The sequence below is a fragment of the Periplaneta americana genome, chromosome 3, assembly GCF_040183065.1.
Source record: "Periplaneta americana isolate PAMFEO1 chromosome 3, P.americana_PAMFEO1_priV1, whole genome shotgun sequence".
NCBI classification, from domain to species: Eukaryota; Metazoa; Arthropoda; class Insecta; order Blattodea; family Blattidae; genus Periplaneta; species Periplaneta americana.
The window spans coordinates 22,092,961-22,116,001 of record NC_091119.1 but is presented as its reverse complement, the minus strand read 5'-3'; the positions used below and the strand labels follow the sequence as shown (position 1 = coordinate 22,116,001).

At 35.5% G+C, this 23,041-nt stretch overlaps 1 protein-coding gene across 3 annotated transcripts in view; it reads right to left on the bottom strand.

Moving 5' to 3' along the window:
- Positions 1-23,041, bottom strand: part of LOC138695845 (E3 ubiquitin-protein ligase SIAH1-like) — a 67,300-nt gene that overhangs the window by 25,551 nt on the left and 18,708 nt on the right. Inside the window, exon 1 of one of the 3 annotated variants that reach the window (XM_069820125.1) lies at positions 2,259-2,361. The exons of 1 other annotated variant lie outside the window; for it this stretch is intronic. In XM_069820125.1, coding sequence (XP_069676226.1) covers positions 2,259-2,333 — 75 coding nt within the window. In that variant the 5' untranslated portion in view covers positions 2,334-2,361. Of the gene's footprint in view, positions 1-2,124; positions 2,362-23,041 lie in introns of those variants that run through there. One more of the 3 variants, XM_069820128.1, reaches the window with a different exon arrangement.

The window sequence follows — 23,041 nt, the reverse complement described above, 5'->3', positions numbered from 1 at the left end:
GTTTCTACCTCATTCAGTTTTTCCTTCAAGTAACCTCTCTTTTTATTCCTAAGTGTACGACTTGCTTCCCGTCTTTCATTGAAATAATTATCTCTCTTCTCCTCAACTGGATCCTGTAAGAATTTCAATTTTGCCTGTTTCCTTCTTTCTACTACCATGCAACAATCTTCATCAAACCACGGTTTCTTTTTCTTAGTTTCATAATAAGCTATGCTCTGCTCAGCTGCAATTTTGATACTATCTCTGATATTTTCCCACACGCTATTAACATCTAATTCTTTCTCAACTTCGTCAGAACTTTCTAAAGTGGCAAACCTATTCGAAATTTCGACCTGATAATTTTGCTTAGCTTCCTCGTCCTTTAATTTCAAAATATTGAATTTAGTAATATTAACTTGCTGCTCTACTCGCTTGGCTACTGATAATCTTTCTCTTAATTCTCCAATCACCAAATAATGGTCAGAATTACAGTCTGCACCCCTGAAAGTTCGAATATCTACTATACTAGTATGTCTCCGTTTATCTATCAAGATGTGATCTATTTGGTTGTGTGTCAATCCATCTGGAGAAGTCCAAGTATATTTATGTATATCCTTATGGGGGAATGTTGTACTTTTGACAATTAAATTTTTCGATGTGGCAAAGTTGACTAATCTAACTCCATTGTCACTACTAATTGCGTGTAGGCTCTCTTTTCCAATAGTTGGTCTAAAAATATCCTCCCGTCCTACTTTAGCATTGAAATCCCCCAATAAAGTTTTTATGTGATATCTAGGGAACTGATCAAAAGTATGTTCCAATTCCTCATAGAAGCTATTCTTTATATGGTCGTCTTTCTCTTCTGTAGGGGCGTGAGCATTTATAACTATGATGTCGCACCATCTACCCTTAAGTACTAAATATGATAACCTATCACTGGTAAATTCGACCTTTTTTACTGCTGATTTTATTCTTTTATGAACAAAGAATCCTGTTCCTAATTGGTGATTATTGTTTCCTTCCCCATAATGCAACAAGTAATCTCCTATTTGTGATATGCCATTCCCATCTAACCTAACCTCTTGTACTCCCACGAAGTCTATTCTATATCTAGCTAGTTCTTTTGCTACTAATGTTACCCCTCCTGTTCTATAAAGACTAGTTACGTTCCAAGTGCCAAATCTCAAAACCTTATTCCTTTGCTGTGGTCGTGCCAGAGAATCAGTCCTATTCCGAGGCTTATTATAGGGATACGTAACAAGCTGTTTTTTTACGGTGATGGGTTGTTAGCCCTTCGCCCAACCCCCAAGCTGGAGGACCACCCCTTATCGGCTGTCCACGACTGCTTATTCAATATATTCGCAGCTACCCTCCATATCTGGAGGCCGTCTCCTCTATCCGCAACCTGAGGACGCGCCATGCCGTGGTGATAAGGACCCACAATACATGGATTATTATTATTATTATTATTATTATTATTATTATTATTATTATTATTATTATTATTATTAAATGCATTTCTGGATTCGCCCATACGTGCTACATGCCCCGCCCATCTCAAACGTCTGGATTTAATGTTCCTAATTATGTCAGATGAAGAATACAATGCGTGCAGTTCTGTGTTGTGTAACTTTCTCCATTCTCCTGTAATTTCATCCCTCTTAGCCCCAAATATTTTCCTAAGCACCTTATTCTTAAACACCCTTAACCTATGTTCCTCTCTCAAAGTGAGAGTCCAAAATTTCATCAATATATAATTTTAATCTAGGTTTAATTTTTACTTAAGTAAAAATAATTCTTTCTTTGTTCTTAACTTTTACAATAAACTGTCTGGCCTTTATTAATCAGTTAATCTTGTAGTATTTTGATTTTTATTGCATTTGTAAATTTAATATTAATTGTAATTATAATTTTAATTGTATTCTTAGTATTGTAGTTGTAATCCCCTGGTAAAGAGAAAAGAAGGCCTGATGGCCTTATCTCTACCAAGTTACATATATATATATATATATATTACTATCAGGGAGAATACTCCCGGACGACCACACAAAATTTGGACATCAGCTGGTTCACTATATCTGCAGAATGACGCCCGATAAATAAGGGAAACCCTAATCAAATGAAAAAAAAAAAAGTATTTCTTACCTTCCGCAATACATTCATTACAATATCACTCCTATCACTTTTCAGTAAACAAAATTCTGTGTCTGTACGCCAATTTAAAAATGCCCTTGTTTCACCGACATTATAAGTTTCAGCGTACTACATACAAAACTAACCCGCAGGCAGAGAATGGCGTGCTTCAACTGAAACCACAGAGTTGTAACTCCAGACGGAAATCCTTTGTGTATCATGGGTTACTCACCAATGGGTGTGCATCTCTCGCAAATAGTATACTGTAACTTCCCGTTATCTCAGCCAGTTTTCCTTCACTCCCCTTTCCCCCCTTTTACGCATTATAGCCGATATCTAATTCATTATAATACAAGGAAGCAGCGAAGTTCTTATCTGGCACGCACTTGGCAAATAGACTTCGTCAAAACAGTCTCTTATCTGGGCAGATGGGATGGGTAGTATAAATTCATGGTTGGCTTTCTCTTAAGTGAATGTATCCAAATTTCAGTCAGTTATAGATTTCAAAAAGGCATATGACTCGGTTAAGAGAGAAGTTTTATATACTCTTATTGAATTTGGTATTCCCAAGAAACTAGTTCGATTAATTAAAATGTGTCTCAATGAAACTTACAGCAGAGTCCGTATAGGCCATTTTCTATCTGATGCTTTTCCAATTCACTGTGGGCTAAAGCAAGGAGATGCACTACCACCTTTACTTCTTAACTTCGATCTAGAATATGCCATTAGGAAAGTTCAGGATAACAGACAGGGTTTGGAATTGAACGGGTTACATCAGCTGCTTGTCTATGCGGATGAAGTGAATATGTTAGGACAAAATCCACAAACGATTAGGGAAAACACTGAAATTTTACTTGAAGCAAGTAAAGCGATTAGTTTGGAAGTAAAGACCGAAAAGATAAAGTATATGATTATGTCTCGTGACCAGAATATTGTATGAAATGGAAACATAAAAATTGGAGATTTATTCTTCGAAGAGGTGAAAAAATTCAAATATCTTGGAATAACAGTAACAAATATAAATGACACTAGGGAGGAAATTAAACGCAGAATAAATATGGGAAATGCCTGTTATTATTCGGTTGCGAAGCTTTTGTCATCTAGTCTGCTGTCAAAAGATCTGAAAGTTAGAATTTAAAAAACCGTTATATTACCGGTTGCTCTGTATGGTTGTGAAACTTGGACTCTCACTTTGAGAGAGAAAAAGAGATTAAGGGTGTTTGAGAATAAGGTTCTTAGGACAATATTTAGGGCTAAGCGGGATGAAGTTACAGGAGAATGGAGAAAGTTACACAACACAGAACTGCACGCATTGTATTCTCACCTGACATAATTAGGAACATTAAATCCAGACGTTTGAGATGGGCAGGGCATGTAGCACGTATGGGTGAATCCAGAAATGCATATAGAGTGTTAGTTGGGAGAGCGGAGGGAAAAAGACCTTTGGGGAGGCCGAGACGTAGATGAGATGATAATAATAAGATGGATATGACGGAGGTGGGATATGATGGTAGAGACTGGATTAATCTTGCACAGGATAGGGATCGATGGCGGGCTTATGTGAGAGCGGCAATGAACCTGCGGGTTCCTTAAAAGCCATGTGTAAGTAAGTAAGTATACAATTCTCATCAAAGATACTGTTGTTTAATCACTTGTAGTTCATGTTATTTTGTGTTGAGTTTTTTGGAAGAAGTCCAGTTTTCTGTACAATTTTATTTTTAGTCTTTCTCTTATTTAATTTATTCAATTCAGAATATTACCATTATGGCTACTACTACCTGTACTTCTACTACTGCCGCTAATATTACAATTCTTCAAAAACTGTAACTGTTGCCGAAAAAAAATAGAACTGTTTTAACTCTTATTATAGCGGCAACACTTTTCGGAACCATATTGTAACTTACAGCTCGAGTCAGCGTTAATGGCCCCTGTCCTTGGTTGTTTGGCTAGTGAGCGAGCTGTGTGTTACGTCATAAGAAAGGAATTTAATCACAAATGTGCATAGGAGGGGAAGAGGGAAGAGGAAGAATGAAAATAATATCTATGCTCGTAGCTGAGGGACACTCATGTCAAAAAAATATAAGTCATCATGACATTGTTTAGTCAACAGACGTAGAGGCTAGTAACGGGACGTGTGGGAAAATATTGTTTTTCAAGACGGAGTGTATCGCAACGTGATAAGAAGGAAGTGTTAGGTGTTATGACTGCACAGCCTGACCTCTGTGACCCAGCCCGCCAGTTGTGATGAGCAAAGCTCGGAACTTGGGGACTTGTGTCTTTGAACGTGCTAAGCGACCGAACTTCAATGTCAACAAACTCCCGCTTCCAGCACAGAGGTACTGTAAGGTCTGCTATAAAAGTGGTTCCTGGCTGGAACAACATAATGATAATATCATGGTAGGTTGAAACAAGTAATTTTATAGCATACATATAAATAAACATGCAAAATATATCAAATTTACAGTTCTGCTCTGTATATCTTATTACAGTGTATGACTACGTACCGTACATTCGAATATTTTTCGAACCCATACCTTCTTCGTCTGTTAGTTAAACATGATTTGAAACGAAAGAAACTTATTTCCACGTCACATGAAGTGACGGGAGCAAAATTAATTTTTTTTATTTTATTTATTTTAACTAGCTACCTACTGAATACGAATTACATTTATAAAACAAAAATGTTTCTAGCCACTACCGTAAGAGCCAGGCTCGTGTATGGTGTGGTCTTAGTCAATAATATAACATAAAATTTACAAGGACACTTTACTAAATACAGTAAGTAACTTAATTCAAACCAATAAGTACAACACAAGAGCAAGAAGAAAGAAGAAAGAGAAAAAGAGAGAAAAATACACATTTAATATAAATTGACAATCCGACAGAAGCCAGTGATATTCAATAAAAACAAGAATATAGTAGACAGAAATAAAAGGTAAAAAAATACATTTGTTAATATTCTATTATATCGTGGATAATTTTACAAATTTATTTTTTAAAAGCTTCAATTTTAAAAAATTTCAAATTTGGAAAATGGTTTGTAATTGTATCATAAAGTCTTAGGCCGAAATAAAGTATTGAATGTTTTCACTGTCACTGTTTCCAGTTCGATTTTCAGTAGTTACTAGCTGATCTCATATCTGAGAAAGATAAGTATCCTAAATTTGTCTCGAAAATAGTTTTCAATTTCTATGTCACTACTAGGGAAGGTTCCACTACGACTTGATCCATGGCTATGGACAAATTTTCCACCGATTTAAGGGACTGCAATGTATTTCAATGAATGCCCGTTTCCAATCTCTAGTTTGTGTTTGACACAAGTTACAAAATATAAACTCTCCATTCGAAGAAAATAATATATCTCCTCAGAATTCCTCCACGAAATTCTGTACCTAAATTTTAAGAAATATATTTTCAAACGTATACAATACCCATTCGAATAATACGTATTTTCTTATTTTCAAACAGACCGTTTACCTCTAATTATCTGAATGTCATTGGCTTCGACACGACACAGTTTCTTCGTCCGTCTTCCTGTCATTAGTTGTGGCCACTTTCTTAGTACACACGACTGTCCCTGAGCATTTGCAGGGTGAGCTTTGTGTACGTTGTACCTGTAACCTTACTCATGCACACGACACACAAGTCCCCAAGTTCCGAGCTTTGGTGATGAGTAACTCGCTCCTATCTACTTACTTATGCAGGGGCCGAAATCCTTGAATCAAGCTATACTTGTCAATTCCACATATGAATACTTTTCTATCAAGTTGTAACATTCACTAAAACAATGTATTACAAGAAATATTGCGCCTTAACACACACAACATTGATTTAATTTAATAAAATATATGCAATTCATAGCATTCCCTATTAACTTTAACGGAAGAGATTAATATAGTACATTAAGCAACGAGCCTATAATGAAGGTAATTAAGAAGCGAGTATGGATATTTATGAAACGAGCGCAAGCGAGTTTCATAATTTTCATACGAGCTTCTTAATTACCATTATAGTCGAGTTTAATACGACTTTTTATGCTCGACCATATTTCTAACTTGATATTATTAATTTTCTTTGTATCTGACCTTGACCAATGTCCCGTATGTTGTGAGATGTGCGCAGACGCGAAAGTATTGATTTTTTCCGAGGAACAGATGTTCACATTGACCTTGCTAAGCCATAAGAACCTACATAGATAACATTGAAATTAAAATAGACATTGAAAAACGAGATGATAAATTGAATTTATTTGAATATTATTTACAATTAACGCTAATTATTATAGTAACAGAACATAACCTTCTGCGACAGTATTGGATTTCCAGCCGCCGTGACTTATCGCTAATTCTCTTTCGATTGCATATCCGAGAATAATCGATACTTGCGGTTTTATAACAGTAGAAAGCTGACTTGTCATTGGCTGAACAGTTGTAACCTGAGTCGTTATTGGCTGAAAGAACTGACCTTTAATGAGTAGGTGTAATTTAATGATATGCATTAAAGGTCTGCTACCAGGTGTATAATTACTACATTTCGGCATGGTCAAGCATAAAAAACTTTACAATTCCATAAAATATCAAATTGCTATGTTTGATTACATACTCTGACTAAATTAACAGCCGAAATTACAGCCTTCAGTGCAGATAGAGACAGTTTTTAGTTCATTAATGATTTATACATTGACTTGAGGTATCCCGTTCTGAATCTTAGCAATGTAGTTTGTTCACTATTTGAAATTATCTTTACTTAAAGAAGAGCACGTTATTCTAAGCCATATGATTAATCATTTTAACACGTTTGCATTTCTTACTACAATTATTCCCATTCATAAGGGCCGTTACATACTCGAAGAGATTTCGCTAGTGAGAAATGTGTTGCGAGAAAATTAAAAGATTGACATCCACACACTGGAAGAGATTCTCGTTCGAGGCGAAAACCTCGAGCGAGTTTCTCGTTGAAATCGATAGCTCAGCGAATTTTCTTGACACACTATCAAAGATGTTTGACATTTATACTCTTTATGAAGATTGAATGTAGAAAAAGATATCACAGGTGGCGATGAGTAGTATTGTTTTTATTGAAAATGAAGAAAGATGTCTGATAATTGCACTCAGAAACTTATCGAACTTGTACGATGTCACCCGTAGGCCTATTTATATGATACACGGGATGAAAACTATAAAAACACGAAACTTAAAGAAGAAATCTGGAGACAAATATAAGACGATCTGAAAATAAATAGGACTATATTTTATTTTTATGAGATTTAATAGTAGCCTATTAATTATAACATCTGAAATAATGTAGGCCTACTTACACGTCTTAACAGTTTACATATTATAATCAGAACATAGCAAAGAAACCTCTATCATATTATGAATGGAAAAAACTGAGGTCTATTCAACCTGAAATAACGCCTAAACGTATCATCATTCAAATCGAAAGCAGTGTCCAAAACTCGCCCTTATTTTCGTAAGATACAATGTGATTTCCAGATATTTCTGTCTTTAATTTTAGGCCTACTTCTTCTTTTCATTAACAAAATATGTTCATACAACTCCATTTCCTCATCGTCTGAAGATTCAGATTCAACATAGTAGCGTTCGTACATAATTTGTAAAGTAGGTTATATATTTAAGTACGACAATATACGTAAATACATAACCTGTGATATTTCCCCCAACGAGTGATTACTACAATCAGAAAATTCTCTCTGCATGAAGGCAGTGCATAGACTATCATAGCGAGGTGTGATATGTGATAGCGAGAACTCGCCAAGTGTGTGGAGGAAGGCTCCTCGCCTCTTTCTCGCTAGCGAGATCTCTTCAAATGAGGCATTGACATGGGAAAGGTCGTAACTGCCAAAAATTCGAATTTTTAGGTTTTTCATTGAGAAGGTAGTAAATGGCCATGTCAATGGCACAGAGAAGATAGTATGTCCGTATGTAATGAAACGAAGTTGGAAACGTAGTCACTAGATGTTGTAAGTTGTATGTGCACAGCTGTTGGCGCGGAGAAGGTTTTTACAACATCAGAGTATGTCTAGACAAATATGGGCTGATAACTGTGCAGGGCAGAATAAGAATCGGATGATTCTAATGGTCCTGATTTACATTATTGCCAAGAAACATTTTGATTCAGTGGACTTAAAATTCCTGGTTTCAGAACATTCCTACATGCCATGTGATAGGGAATTTGGCATCATAGAAAAAAGAAGATGCAAGACCATGGTTCCAGAAGAGGTAAGGGCTAATAATGTAATAATGATGAAGGATGAGGATTTCTTCTACTTTTGTGCAGAATGTGACAAGTTTTTGAATACAACTCCTATCAAAATCAGCACCCTCAACTGGATTAGACTCTCAAGAGCTGATTTTCCTCTAATAAAAACAAGACAGTCATTTAATGACCTTGAAATGTGGACAGAGCACAGGATTGTTAAGAAAGGACAGTCGTTAACGTCAATCACTAACTTGCAGTGCTTGCAACGCCTTGAAAGAAGACCAGTCGTCCCTGATGCCAAAAAGAGAGACTTGTTACCTATGTTAGACTTCCTCGATGAAAAGTATCATGCATTTTACCGAAAAATTTGTGCATAATGTATAAATAACGTTAATTCTCAGTTTGGCTAAGGAGTAATTTCAATGTTGTATTTTCATAAAATAGGATTTCACAGATAAATCTGTGCCAGACTTTTCAAATTTCACATGTAACACAAACATGAATGTATGCCTTTCATTTAAAGCAGTTTCTGTAATAATGTAAGTGAGAAAGTGTTCATAAATTTGTTTTTTGCTACCCCTGAAAAATTTTGTTTTTGGCAGTTACTACCTTTCCTATGTCAGCGCCTCAAATGTGTAACGAGCCTAACAACCTTTTCTTTGAACAGTGGCTCTTCAGCAATGACTAGAAAATAACTTGATATTTATACAAAAAAACTGTGGCATATATGCAAATTGTTTATGATCCTCTTCAGTAGGCCGTGAAGATTCACATTCCTGCTTCATATTCAGGATTTTGATTTTATAATCATTTGCTCATATTTGCTGATGTCACAATTTTTTTTACACATTACACTGCGTCATTTTATTACTGAACACTCGTTTATCGGACTACGCCGCATTAATATCTTATTAAAAATTAAATAATTTTCAACAATCATCACAGCAACGCCATTTTCATGTGGGCTGATGAAGATACTAATACTGGCATACGTCACGCGCAAACAGAAATACCTTAAACTAGCAATGTTGCCAACTTGAGTAGTCTGCAGTAGCGGCTGGTGGTCAAAATAATGAGTGTGCTACAATCTCTTTATTGGCCTACTGTATACACTTATAGGTATTTATCTTAATTTGAGACTCGCCTAGTGACGAAACATGAAATCCATACGACGTTCCTTCCTACTGTAGAACTTGTCATTTACCCTGGTGTTGAACCCCTCCATCTTGGACATCATACTATTTTCTATTGATAGTGTTCCTTAAAAACGTTTTTATGCGTTTTAAGCAAGAAAAACTTATTTATGGTTCAGCAGTAGTCATTGGTTTTGTAACCAAAATATTTAACAACTTAGTTACTTCACAGAATGGATCCTGTGAATTGTTGGAGACTATGTATTGTAACAATTGAACAGCTCCATCTATATTCCGGAAGTCTGGTCTTCCGTATAGAACTCAAAGTTGTGTCTTTAACACTCTTTTGTTCAGTACAATATAGCAGTTGACAGCAACTTCAGGTTCGCGTTCAGGAAAATTATGCAAAAAATTGTCAAAAAATTTGCTGTTTAACAATTTTGTTGCGTCTAGGTAGCTTAAAGACTGGAAACGATAAGCAGTTTCCTGAATTATACGGTCATATACTTCCTTGGCACCAATTTTCTGGGATTCCATTTTCCGTCTCTTGCCGACTGATTCAGGAGGAACCTCAAAAAAACAGGTAGACGGCAGCAGCAGTCGGACACTTGAATTACCAAATACATTGTAAAGATATATGCTTCTCTACTCATTTTTCAAGAGTTATACGTCTTTAAATATCAAAACAATGCTGTACAAAGTATTAATTCGATCCTACATGACATACTGCTGTGAAATATGGGCTCAAGCACATACACGACATCTTAAACGACTAGACGGACTTCAACGAGCCATCTGTAGAACCATCACTGGAGCGGACTATCTCATCCGAAATAGCCAATTGTATGATGATCTTGGGATACTATACTTTTCAGATTATATCAAAACTCTTCGTACAAAATTTCTAGCATCCCTCCACAACCATCCAAATCCACTAATAAGTAAACATATACCGGTTTCTCATACATGACCGTATCAATTTGCTCACTCTACCATTGGTAGATAACGTTGCCTTGAAATATTTTAGGTTATAACTTATCATATGATCTCCTACAATTCTTTCAAAAGGAAAGGGTCAAATTCGACCTGGTACTTATGAAAAAAGTCATTGAAAAAAAAATACATTGTACATAGTTCCGAGTTCTTCCACAAACAAGCATTCTTTCATTACGCTTTACTTTATCAATCTCCAAGCTGTGTTGTGCTGAAGCTGACTACAGCACTTCCCCGCGTAAAAATAGCCAATCAGGGCAGTGATTTCAGCTTCGCACATGCGCATTAATTGTCTACATTCTCATGTAGAGTTTTGAGTAGCACAACGTACCCCCTGAGGCACCAAAGAGCGAAGAGCGAAGACTAAACACTCTATAACGCGTCATGAACATAACCACGGGAAATTGTCAAATGGCAGATCAGATACTGTGGTGATATTGCAAATACATTATTTGAGCAAAAATTATCTTTGTGCTGTAGCACTGTAGCACGTAAGGACGGGCCGCCCCTGGTAGTCTGTCGGAACAATGATTAGTAATCTGTGGTTAATAAAATTTATAATAAATGCAATATAAAATTCAATCTATTGCTCATTGTTTGCAGTTATATCCTGCATTTTACAGTACTTAAATATGCCTAAATAACTGTAGTTTCTATTAGTAAAGATTTGAATAAAATATGGTTGGCATTATTCCATAGTGCAGCATGTTCATCTTGTCATTATTCTTTTCTCTCACATTTTAAGTATTTTTCACGATAATAATAATAATAATAATAATAATAATAATAATAATAATAATAATAATAATAATAATAATCATACTTACTTACTTACTTACTAGCTTTTAAGGAACCCGGAGGTTCATTGCCGCCCTCACATAAGCCCGCCATTGGTCCCTATCCTGAGCAAGATTAATCCATTCTCTATCATCATATCCCACCTCCCTCAAATCCATTTTAATATTATCCTCCCATCTACGTCTCGACCTTCCAAAAGGTCTTTTTCCCTCCGGCCTCCCAACTAACACTCTATATGCATTTCTGGATTCGCCCATACGTGCTACATGCCCTGCTCATCTCAAACGTCTGGATTTAATGTTTCTAATTATGTCAGGTGAAGAACACAATGCGTGCAGTTCTGTGTTGTGTAACTTTCTCCATTCTCCTGTAACTTCATCCCTCTTAGCCCCAAATATTTTCCTAAGCACCTTATTCTCAAACACCCTTAACCTATGTTCCCCTCTCAAAGTGAGAGTCCAAGTTTCACAACCATATAGAACAACCGGTAATATAACTGTTTTATAAATATTAACTTTCAGATTTTTTCACAGCAGACTGGATGATAAAAGCTTCTCAACCGAATAATAACAGGCATTTCCCATATTTATTCTGCGTTTAATTTCCTCCCGAGTATCATTTATATTTGTTACTGTTGCTCCAAGATATTTGAACTTCTCCACCTCTTCAAAAGATAAATTTCCAATTTTTATATTTCCATTTCGTACAATATTCTGGCCACGAGACATAATCATATACTTTGTCTTTTCGGGATTTACTTCCATGTATCTCTTTACTTGCTTCCAGTAAAATTCCCGTGTTTTCCCTAATCTTTTGTGGATTTTCTCCTAACATATTCACGTCATCCGCATAGACAAGCAGCTGATGTAACCCGTTCAATTCCAAGCCCTCTCTGTTATCCTGGACTTTCCTAATGGCATACTCTAGAGCAAAGTTAAAAAGTAAAGATGATAGTGCATCTCCTTGCTTTAGCCCGCAGTGAATTGGAAACGCATCTGACAGAAACTGACCTATACGAACTAATAATAATAATAATAATAATAATAATAATAATAATAATAATAATAATAATACAAGGCGTTCGCAGCATTTGAACAGCTTTCTCCGAGTCCAATCTGTGTGGTTTCAACACGAAACATCATATTGTAGGATACCATATCGACAAAGTGAAACAAGTAGGAAATGCGGGATTCCTTGCAATGCTAAAGCTGCTCCTCTGTCTTTACCTTCACCGTCGTCGACATCTGTAATTTATGAGGACCCTTTAGTAAATAACTGACTGTTATCCAGTTTAGTGCAATGATTATTATGCTTGTTATTGGATATAAATGTCGTCTGTTAAAATTCTGCTAAGGAAGAAAGTCCGCAATCTCAATATGTATGGCTTATGGACACGCATCAAGAAATAATTTGAAATGTGTCGATTTGTTTGTAATAGTTGTTTAGTTCATGATATGAATGATTTCCGAGTGGCGTGGCGTTGTTTACATATATGAGTCGTGCCTTTTGGAATGTGATACGAATGTTTGAATTTGCTAACTTGCTCTGGCTAGAGTACACATGGGTAGGGTGACTGTGATAAGCAGCACACGATTTCATTTAGTAATTGTCCCAAATTTAACGAAACTTAATCATCATCATCATCATCATCATCATCATCATTATAGGAATTTATTATTATAAGATCGGATATTGTCAGCAAACTATATTTAAAGTGTTATAAGACTTTGTAAAGATAATGAAATATGTATTTAAACAACCTAATAGATTATTTATCCTTTTGAATTTTATTTATTCAACAATTGAAGTTAACAACCTAGAAGTAAGCAAAAATGCCCTTGCAAATATTACAGTCAATTTCGCTTCGTTTTTTAATTACCGGTACTTTTTGGTTTATACAGTATATGTATGATTATTACAACTTTATTTTTACACCTTTGTTTACAAAGTCCATGCATAATTCTGCAGATATTCCTCAAAATGACCACCATGACTATGAACATGGTCATGCAGGCTGTTAAGCGTAGCATCATGGGCCCTTTTACTGCTATTTCCTGATTAGAATACACTTTGAGCACAAATGTAATACCAAATATGGTTGTTTGGGGACATAATGGTGTAATACTAATGTTACAAGTGTATTTTAATGTGTTTCTTTTTTTTAATTTATGTATATTCAACTACAACTAACTATGTATATCAAATATTGTAACACGTGCAATATAATGTTAGATATTGTAATTGTAATTCAAGCCTGATGATGCCATAAGGCGAAAACGTTGAAAAATTTATTTTAACGATTTCCACAATTATTATTCTATAGTAATGTTACAAGACATTTATTAGGACTACTTCGTGAATAAAATAAAAATATATATAATATATCCCTAAAATTAGCTCACAAAATGTTAATAATTGTATATTTATGAATACTTAACCTATTCAGACATTGTGAAGTCGAAATAGATGAATATCGATTACTGCAATAAAGAAATTGAATGTTATTCAGTAATGCCAATTGAGAAAAGCGAAATAAAGGTTTTAAAATGTTAATTACATGTACTGCGCTTTTCTCTTGTTATTATAACAAAAATACGTTTTCATTATCTGCTGAAATCTTAATCTAATTTAAACATTTTGTAGTATAATTACAAATAATCTGATTAATGAATTAATTATTAAGTGAACAATCGTTATGAAGGGATGTCGTTTTCTTTAGATACAATGGACATGGAATTAGAAGATGAAGATGAAGATGTAGATATAGAAGTAGGATTTCCCAACTTTATATAGTAGGGGAGTAGGGGGTATAGTGAGACACAAAATATTAAGACATATATATGCAAGTGAAATTTCAAGTATTTTAAAAATAAAGTGCAATAGAAATATACATCAAAACATTGAGTACGGACATTCAAATGATTTACATTTATTTCAAAAGAAAAGAAAACTTGCTGTCTCTTTATCTTGCCATGTTCTGTAGACTTATTTAGAATCATTTTGATGTCTGACTTCGAAACCATTGAAACATCTGGAATATTTGGAAAAGTGAATTTTCCATGACTTTTCAAACTTTTGCAAAAAAAATAAAATGAATTTTTGGTGACAACAAAGCTTATAATTATAAGAATTTAATTTAATTCTTTATTATTTTTTAATATTTTCTTAAATTTTGTGAATAATTTTTTATTTAAGAAACCATTAAAATGTAATGTATCCATTAATTTAAGCTATAGTTCCTAAACTAGTTACTATTATGTTCATTTTTAATGTTAGTTACCGGTAAATGTAATATAGTTACAGTTTATTTTTGTCAATCATTGGTAAATGGGAACAGTGAGACGTCTCAGTGTACCCTTCAATGGCATGTTTCACTGTTCCCTTTACGCATAGTTCGTTTAAAAATGGCGACATCACTTCAAAATCAAAACAAGAAACACGAAACTTTGCCAAACATAACGTCAAATACCATAGTATTAGGCAATAAAACATTCATATTTCTATTTCATTTGTATATCCAATATAACCTTCATTAAACACAAGCCAAAATTTTACTTCTAGAATGAAATATTACGAATTATTCTTTCATCACTCACCTTTATAACTACAATCAAATCGAGTATGAAAATACTGTTACTTTACTCATGCAACATACAACTCCACTGTTACAAACATTTCAACATCAAAATTTACCATCTAATAAAAAATGTCTCACTGTTCTCCCTGTCTCACTGTATACACTTCTCCCCTACAATGGATTCATGCTCATCGATCTACATGAAAACAATTGGCGACACTGACTAAACAAAAGAACGACTATGCGATAAATTGATAGTGATAAATCGAGCTGCAGAAATTATTGCGATGTATGACTGTGATTTGTTTGAATTCAAAATTTCATTACACTTCATTGGCCGAAAATGGAATGACGTCATATAAACGAAATAGTAAATTTAAATTCCTGGCTAAACTGTTTAAATTGCAGAAAAGGTAAAAGACATTAACTATTCAGATTATTTTTACCTATCTGCTTGTACAGCAACCGGCCATTTCTCTCGGGCCATTACCGCAATAGAGCGCTGCAAACATTGGGCAAAGACTATTTTTCTCCTGCTTAACAGTGCTTGATCGAAGGAAATGTGTAATAAAAGTTTTGTTATATTAACATGTAGTATCACCTCTTAAATTTTGGCGCATTGGTCCCCTTCCACCCTATACAGGGTGTTTTAAAAATACGGGGCATAATTTCAGGTATGTATTTCCTACATGTAGACAATCAAAATAGTTCATTACAACATGTGTCCGGAAATGCTTCATTTCCGAGTTATGACCTTCACAACATTGAAATTCACCGGAACGTTTTTCTTTCCGCAGGTCGTTGTCATTACAGAAGATGTTCAAAATGTCCACCTCCTGCTTGAATACAGACCTCACATCGATGTCTCATTGACCTGCGAACACGATCCCAAACTCCAGGAGTATTGCGTATGTCCTCAGAACATGCCACAATTCGATTCCGAAGGGATTCCAAATCAGGCACCGGAGACGAATAAACCAATGATTTTAAATGGCCCCACAAGTAGAAATCGAGAGGGTTCAGATCAGGTGAGCGTGGAGGCCAAGCAATTGGGCCACCTCTACCGATCCATCGATCAGGAAACCTTCGATCCAAGTACCGGCGAACCGTACGACTGAAGTGTGCAGGAGCGCCATCATGCAAGAAGTGAATGTGTTGACGATTGATCAGTGGAGTGTCTTCTAAAACATGAGGTAAGGTGTTTTCCAGGAAGTTTGTGTACGCCTGCCCCGTAAGTCTGTTTACAAGTACATGGGATACAACTAATCGATCACCAATGACACCGGCCCACATGTTGAGGGAGAACCGCACCTGGTGATGACATGGAACAGTTGCACGTGGGTTTTCATACGCCCATACATGCTGATTGTGGAAATTTGTTATGTGAACTGTGCTTCATCTGTAAATAATACTAAGGCAGGAAAGTTCGGATTTACACCACACTGCTGCAAGAACCACTGACAGAACCTAACTCGTGCAGGGTAATCTGCTGGTGACAGGGCCTGTACACGTTGCAAATGATAAGGATACAATTGATACTCTTTCAACAGTCTCCAGACAGTCGTATGAGGAACATTGACTTGCAACGCTACCCTTCGTGTGCTGATAGGAATCATGTTCACAGCCTCCAGAATCTCCTCCTGTACTTCTGGAGTTGTAGATCTTGGTCGTCCCCTTCTCAAACCAGGAGAGTTAAATTTTCCATACTCGCACAGACGGTAATGGAGACGTACAAATGTTTTCCGATCTGGACATTGTCGCTGTGGGTACCTCTCCTGGTACAAACGACGAGCCAGCGCAGCATTGCCGTCCGCCTTACCGTACATGAAGTGTATCTCTGCCAGCTCTTGATTTGAATACATGTCGCACAGTCTAACGCCTACACAACACTGAACGTAACCTTCGCCTCGGAATGAACTGTCAGAGTGCCCTCTTAATGTCTCCTTTGACGGCAACGACCTGCGGAAAGAAAAACGTTCCGGTGAATTTCAATGTTGTGAAGGCCATAACTCGGAAATGAAGCATTTCCGGACACATGTTGTAATGAACTATTTTGATTGTCTACATGTGGGAAATACATACCTGAAATTATGCCCCGTATTTTTTAAACACCCTGAATACTTGCTAATTTCTGCGCTTGACTGGTTCTTCCCCTCTTAACGTGTACTACTGTGATTTCACCTTTCGGCATATTCCCATGCAAATATTTTTAAGCGCATTACATTTAGGCCCAATTGTATAAAACTCCCTGACTAAAGATCAACTTTGATCGAAGATCGGAAAGTGAACCGAGTTCAGACACTTCTTCTATTGTGTAAAACTTTTCTGCGATCAAATTACCTTGGTTCAAATGCAATCTAAATTCACGTGAAAAAGATTTGGCAACATCGCATAAACAGGTGAAGTATGTAATGCGTGGGCCATGTTGTACAGATTTGTTCAGTGTTGCCAATTTAGCGACTTTAACTCTTTTTCAACAACAATTTCTTTTAACTTTTATATTGCTTAAATAGGGATTTAGCGACGTTTTTAGCACCCCATAGTGACAAAATTGAATCTTTCTTTGTTGATAATGAGAAATCTAGCGACTTTAAAACTATTTTTTTTGGCGACTTTCCGTACAATCTGTTGGAGACACTGGTTTGTTTTGTGCACTGTAAATAATGGCGGACAATAAGAAGAAGGTTGACCGTTCTCCAAATTGTTATCATGTTATGGTGTTTGATACTGCTAAACATAATAAAGCTTTATAAAACGACAATTTTCGTTTATTAATACAGTTAATTGAAAATTTAATAATCTACCTATCATATCCATTAATAATAATGGTTGTTATAAACATAATATTATTATAGGTTATGTTATTTGATACTGCTGAACACGATAAAGCCTTATAAAAAATAAGAGAATGTTTGTGTATTAAGGCAAGAAATTGAAATATATATATAACGTACCTACCATATCTATTAATATTAATAATAATGGTTATTCTTTTTGCACAGTCTGCCACTCGTATATTTCAAACAGGAAAGAAATAACTGAACTTGGATCATCTAACTTAATCGGAGAAACTTCTTCAGTCAAAGTTGACTTTAGTTTAAGACAAATTAATCTCAGATCAGACTTTATGCAACACAAAATTCCAAGTTCAGCTAGAACGAGGATCAATTTAACCTCTGATCTAAGATTAAATGGTTTATACAATCGGCCCTTAATGGGATAGTGAGAAGTGAGACAGATACTCTTTTAGGCTAGGAGCTCAAAGAAATTTTAAGATCACTTACAAGGATGCGAACTCGTGTACCTTTTATGTTATTATTCCTCTCTCGTTCCTCATTGGTTCTCAAGTTCTAGCCTATAATCAACAGTTGAAAGGTACAAGATAGGTACTGTACTGTACGTGGAAGGCGTTGGATGGAAGTCGGATAATGAAGTAGGTGAGTAAATAACTAAAATTACTGCAACAGTGTTTTAAATTCTTTATTTATTTAAAACAGTTCTCAATATTTATATAATCTCTTTCTCTCATAGATCTTTTAAGGCTATGGATCGGTGAAAATAACGAGAAAAAAAAAAGCATTAAAAATGGAAATTTTGTTTTTAACTCTAAAAAATAAAATAATGTTTCACTTTTCTAAATCTTTGCTTATTTTCGCCCTATGACAATTTAAAGCTCCTCAGGACGAATTTAAAGGAATCAGAGCTTGCGTGGAGATGCAGCCCTTTCAGCTGTCATTCTGACAGACTTTGTTCTTCGCTCTAACTCCTTTTCATTCAGTTCATATTTCGCGCTGTTATCTAGAAGAAAAATGTGTGTGGTAGACCTGTATAGGAAGGAAGTGTATCGATAGTATATATCATATACATGCTGTACTTCGATACTCGTTTCCTCGACTTTCTAATTTTCAACATTTTTTAACATTCAAAATTCTATAATGAATGCAGTTTTTCTCCAATCTCAGTGAAAGTTTGCACAGAGGTCCATAGACGCATGCGAAGTAAACTGGCATAAGTGTTTTCTTCTGCTAATGAAAGTATTCAAATCGCTATGCGTTGAGGATATGATAAGTTTTAAAAAATTGAAAAATTAACAACTAAAAGGGTAAATATGTTTTTTTTCTCAAAACGTAATAGAAAAAATATGAAAAGCATATGTACTATTTTACACATATCTATCAGGAATAAATTAAATATTAATTTAAAGAAAAAATATGTAAACTTTGAAAATTGGGACAATTATAATTCATTATTTATACTACTAAGATTTATTTCAAATCATCCGTCCTCAAGTGAGGTTGACCACTGGGATCCGGAATTGACAAACATAAAAGATAAAGGGAAATGAAACGAGTAAAATAATTATTCGATGTCTACATTAAAACAAAAATTTACGTGTTAACATAGAGATGATAGTGTAGAATTTGAAGAGAGGCCTTCAGAATTTCCATTACAATCTTCTGAACCTCATAAAAGGGAATTTGAAAGGATTTAAGGATATTACATGTAAATTTTGGTAAACAACTCCTCGCTCCAAATAGTAAGCCTGCAACATCCCAGTTGTAAAGCGAAATGCCATATTTTTCACTGAGGTATGGAAGACAAGGTACATATTTAGCTCGCTTGTCATCATTTATCAGCAGTGCTTGATTCGTGTCTCGTTCAAAGCAAATCGTAAGAGTCTAAGACCATCGCTTTCTGAGTTCTATTGATGACAATTATTTCGACTCTTCTATGAGAATCGTCTTCAGACACACAATGAATCTCCTGATGTACTTCCCATTATCTGTTTCTTAACAGGTTGTTTATTGCTGAACAAAAATTAATTATAAATAAACTAATTGGAATATCAAAATGAAACTTTGTGTCCATATTATAAGAAATATGCGATAAATGGTTCAGATTAATTGGTGTAAAAATATAGAAATTATAAATTTCACAGACCCATAACCTTAAAATTGATTAGTTGCAGGAAATGGGACCTAAAGTCGGATTTCTTTTTTGTGGTTTGAAAAATAGGATGGAATACTGAGCATTTAAAAAAATCATGGTTCTAGGTGCTATAGTTTTTAATATATTACATATTGAATGTTGATATTACATTATGTACTTTTCGAGGGAAATGCAATTAAAGTTTTCACTTGTTTCCTTAGCAACTATAAGAAAGATTTAGGTATTTAAGAAGCACTGTGTAAAACCACAGTCTAGTATATACAGTGACGAAGCTTGAGTTGTTGAGGTTGCTAGGAACACTAGACTGTGCCTGTACAATTTTCGCATTGTCTGTAATGAGGCGATAGTAGCGATCCTAGTAGTTAGCAACTAATCTATGGATGCATATTTATTACATATTGAGCTTCGTGACTGTATATACTAGACTGTGGTAAAACTAAGTCCTAGTTTAGTATGTAAAAAAAAGCCTACAGGTAGCGCAAGATGTCAAAACATAGAAATATAGTTTTTACACCGCAAATTCGTTATTTTGTTCTCCTGAAAAATTTCCTTTCACGACTTCAGGTCCCTTTCCACGCAACGGGTCACAAATACTCTGTTTTAAGCTGTAAAGCTAACTATGCCGCAATAATCCGTCAAATATGAAAACAAAAAACTTCAGTTTTGCCTTTAAGTTAAAGAACATTCTTTTGAACTTTGTGGTTTTCAGAACTTACGTACAGTCATTACTAGACAGTGAATGCGGGATGACTTATCGTTGAATGTAAGTGCACATTTGCTATGTGTTACATTTTTTTCATTCAGACCATTGGCTGAACAGGTTTTAAAAGTAAACCAACGACGTCAACATCTACTGTATCTCCGTACAGTCAGAAGAAAAAGGAAAATAACGTACTGTAGTACATACCTAGCAAGGTTCAGTCCTCGTCATCATTGATGCAATTACCAGCGTTGCAGTAAACGACGATATATTCTCGTAAGTTGTCGAAGCTGAATCGTCTTCGCCTATCGCTTAAACAGTTTTTGTATCGAGAGAATTTCTGAAGAAAATTTCTAAAATTGGGATCACTCAATTTCTTTAGAGGAATATTTGTACTGAGCAACATGTTGCACGTGTCGTTAGACCAGCACAACTAAATGATGATGATGATGATGATGATGATGATGATGATGATGATGATGATGTAGATGGTTCCTCAGATTTCATTTCAATGCATTTCCTGTGCGATGTACTGTTGCAATGTTTCTCTATAGCCTGAGTTGTTCTGGTTTTATTTACATTACACATGATATTGTCTTCGTTAATACATAAGATGTCACTCTCATACTTCTTAATTGCATTTCGTATCTCTGAGCGAATTTAACGTTTTGCCATTATGAATGAATCAGCACAACATATTCAACGCGTACTAAATACTTGAGCAGGATAACAAAACTGCACACATTGCGTTGCAATGTTACTATGAACAGATCGGGGTTAATTCGTTTTGTACTCTATTGTACTCGCCAGCAGTAGCGGCTGGTGATCGAAATCCTCGGTGAGGCCAGATGCAACTAGTTTAAGTGCCTCCGATAGGAAATGTTTATTTATGATATTAATTATTATTGGTATTATATTATTAATATCATTATTACCGTATTATTGTTATTATTAGTCTATTATTATTAGCCTACTATCAATGAAAAATAATAATTTCACTCACCAAATAAGCTGTTATGCTGTGAGTTTCAGTGATTGTTTCAGTGTGATGAAGCAACACATATTATGTGTTGAAAATCTTCTTTCTTTCTTTTCTTTTTATTTCTTTTCCCTTGACAGCAACGAACAAGGCCAACAGAGAATATTTTACACCACATTACCACTTAACCATTTATGTTGCCCATACCAGGATGCAATAGAAACTCGCGTTTTAAGATTATCTGTCAGAAAAATTGTCAGCGATGTCGTAGGTATCTCGGTAGACTCTCTCCTTATTTAAAACTTCCTTTCTTTCAATAATATTTTTCTCGAAAAAGGACACTCTAACAATGAATTAACTACACCAGCATTATTTCTCGCATTTGTTTTTGTTTACATTTTCCCGAAATACATAACAACATTGGCCCAGATTCACTACTGTACTACGAAGTACAATAGTACAACACTCTAGCTGAAGTCATAAACTAAGACATAAGGGAAGGGAATAGTGTGGGTCTCTGCTTGCCAAAGAGCTGGAATTTTTGTTATTTATGGCCTATTCAGGAAGACAAGTCACCATTGCTGTTCCCACCCCACTCTACCCTTGAGGCCGGCCCATGGATGTGAGGAGTGAAACCTGACCAGGCCAGACGAATTGTGCCTCGGCTACAACGTTTTAAGCGCAAGCTCAAACCCCGCGAAAATACAGAAAATTCAGAAGACAGACCCGGCACGAGCGATTCTGGCTTCAGAAACAAATTTTACTTCAAAACAGATCTATATACATCACAAGCCAGACCCTGCACGAGTGATCCTGGCCTCAGGAGCAAATTTTACTGCAAAACAGGTCTATATACATCACAAAGTTTTCAAATGCTTCTAAAGCGATATATGCTTCATTCAAATAACTAATACATTATATAAACACACAAAATTTGATTTCAGTTAAGCCAAGTGACTGAGGCCCGGCCTCACTTGTTTCAGTCAATCAGCCACCACTGCTCGCCAGGTACACAAAAGACGGACGGCGCGGCACGTGCCATATACTCCGATACGAAACAACTTCACTTTTCCTTAAGTCATCCCGCATCCACTGTCTAGTCATTACATTATTCAGTTATATAGCGCGAACTCTTAAATTGAAATGCAGTGAATTATCCTTCCACAAGAAATTCTGCACCATATTGCAACTGAGACTTAAACATTGCTCAGAACTGAATATAGCATCCATTTCCTCGTCCTCATGGTGAGTTAACTTACTGAAACTCAACCTGAAATTACTATCGTTGATAGAATTGAACTCAATCTCGTATCTGAATTTCGCAGCACGCTTCCTGGATCCGATGTGTTGAACCGCACACAAGAACTTACCCTTTTCTTTATTTTGTTTGTTATAATACCAAAACACTTCCCCAAGAGCTCTGATCAAGAATGCAGAACAGTATCCATCACCAGAATCGTAGTTCTTTATAATACATTCGATGTTCTCGAGAGGTAACAATTTTGCTGGATGGCATTGTGTGACATGTGACAAGATCTCTGAACGATATCCTTTCCACGAACACACCTCTTCCTTAT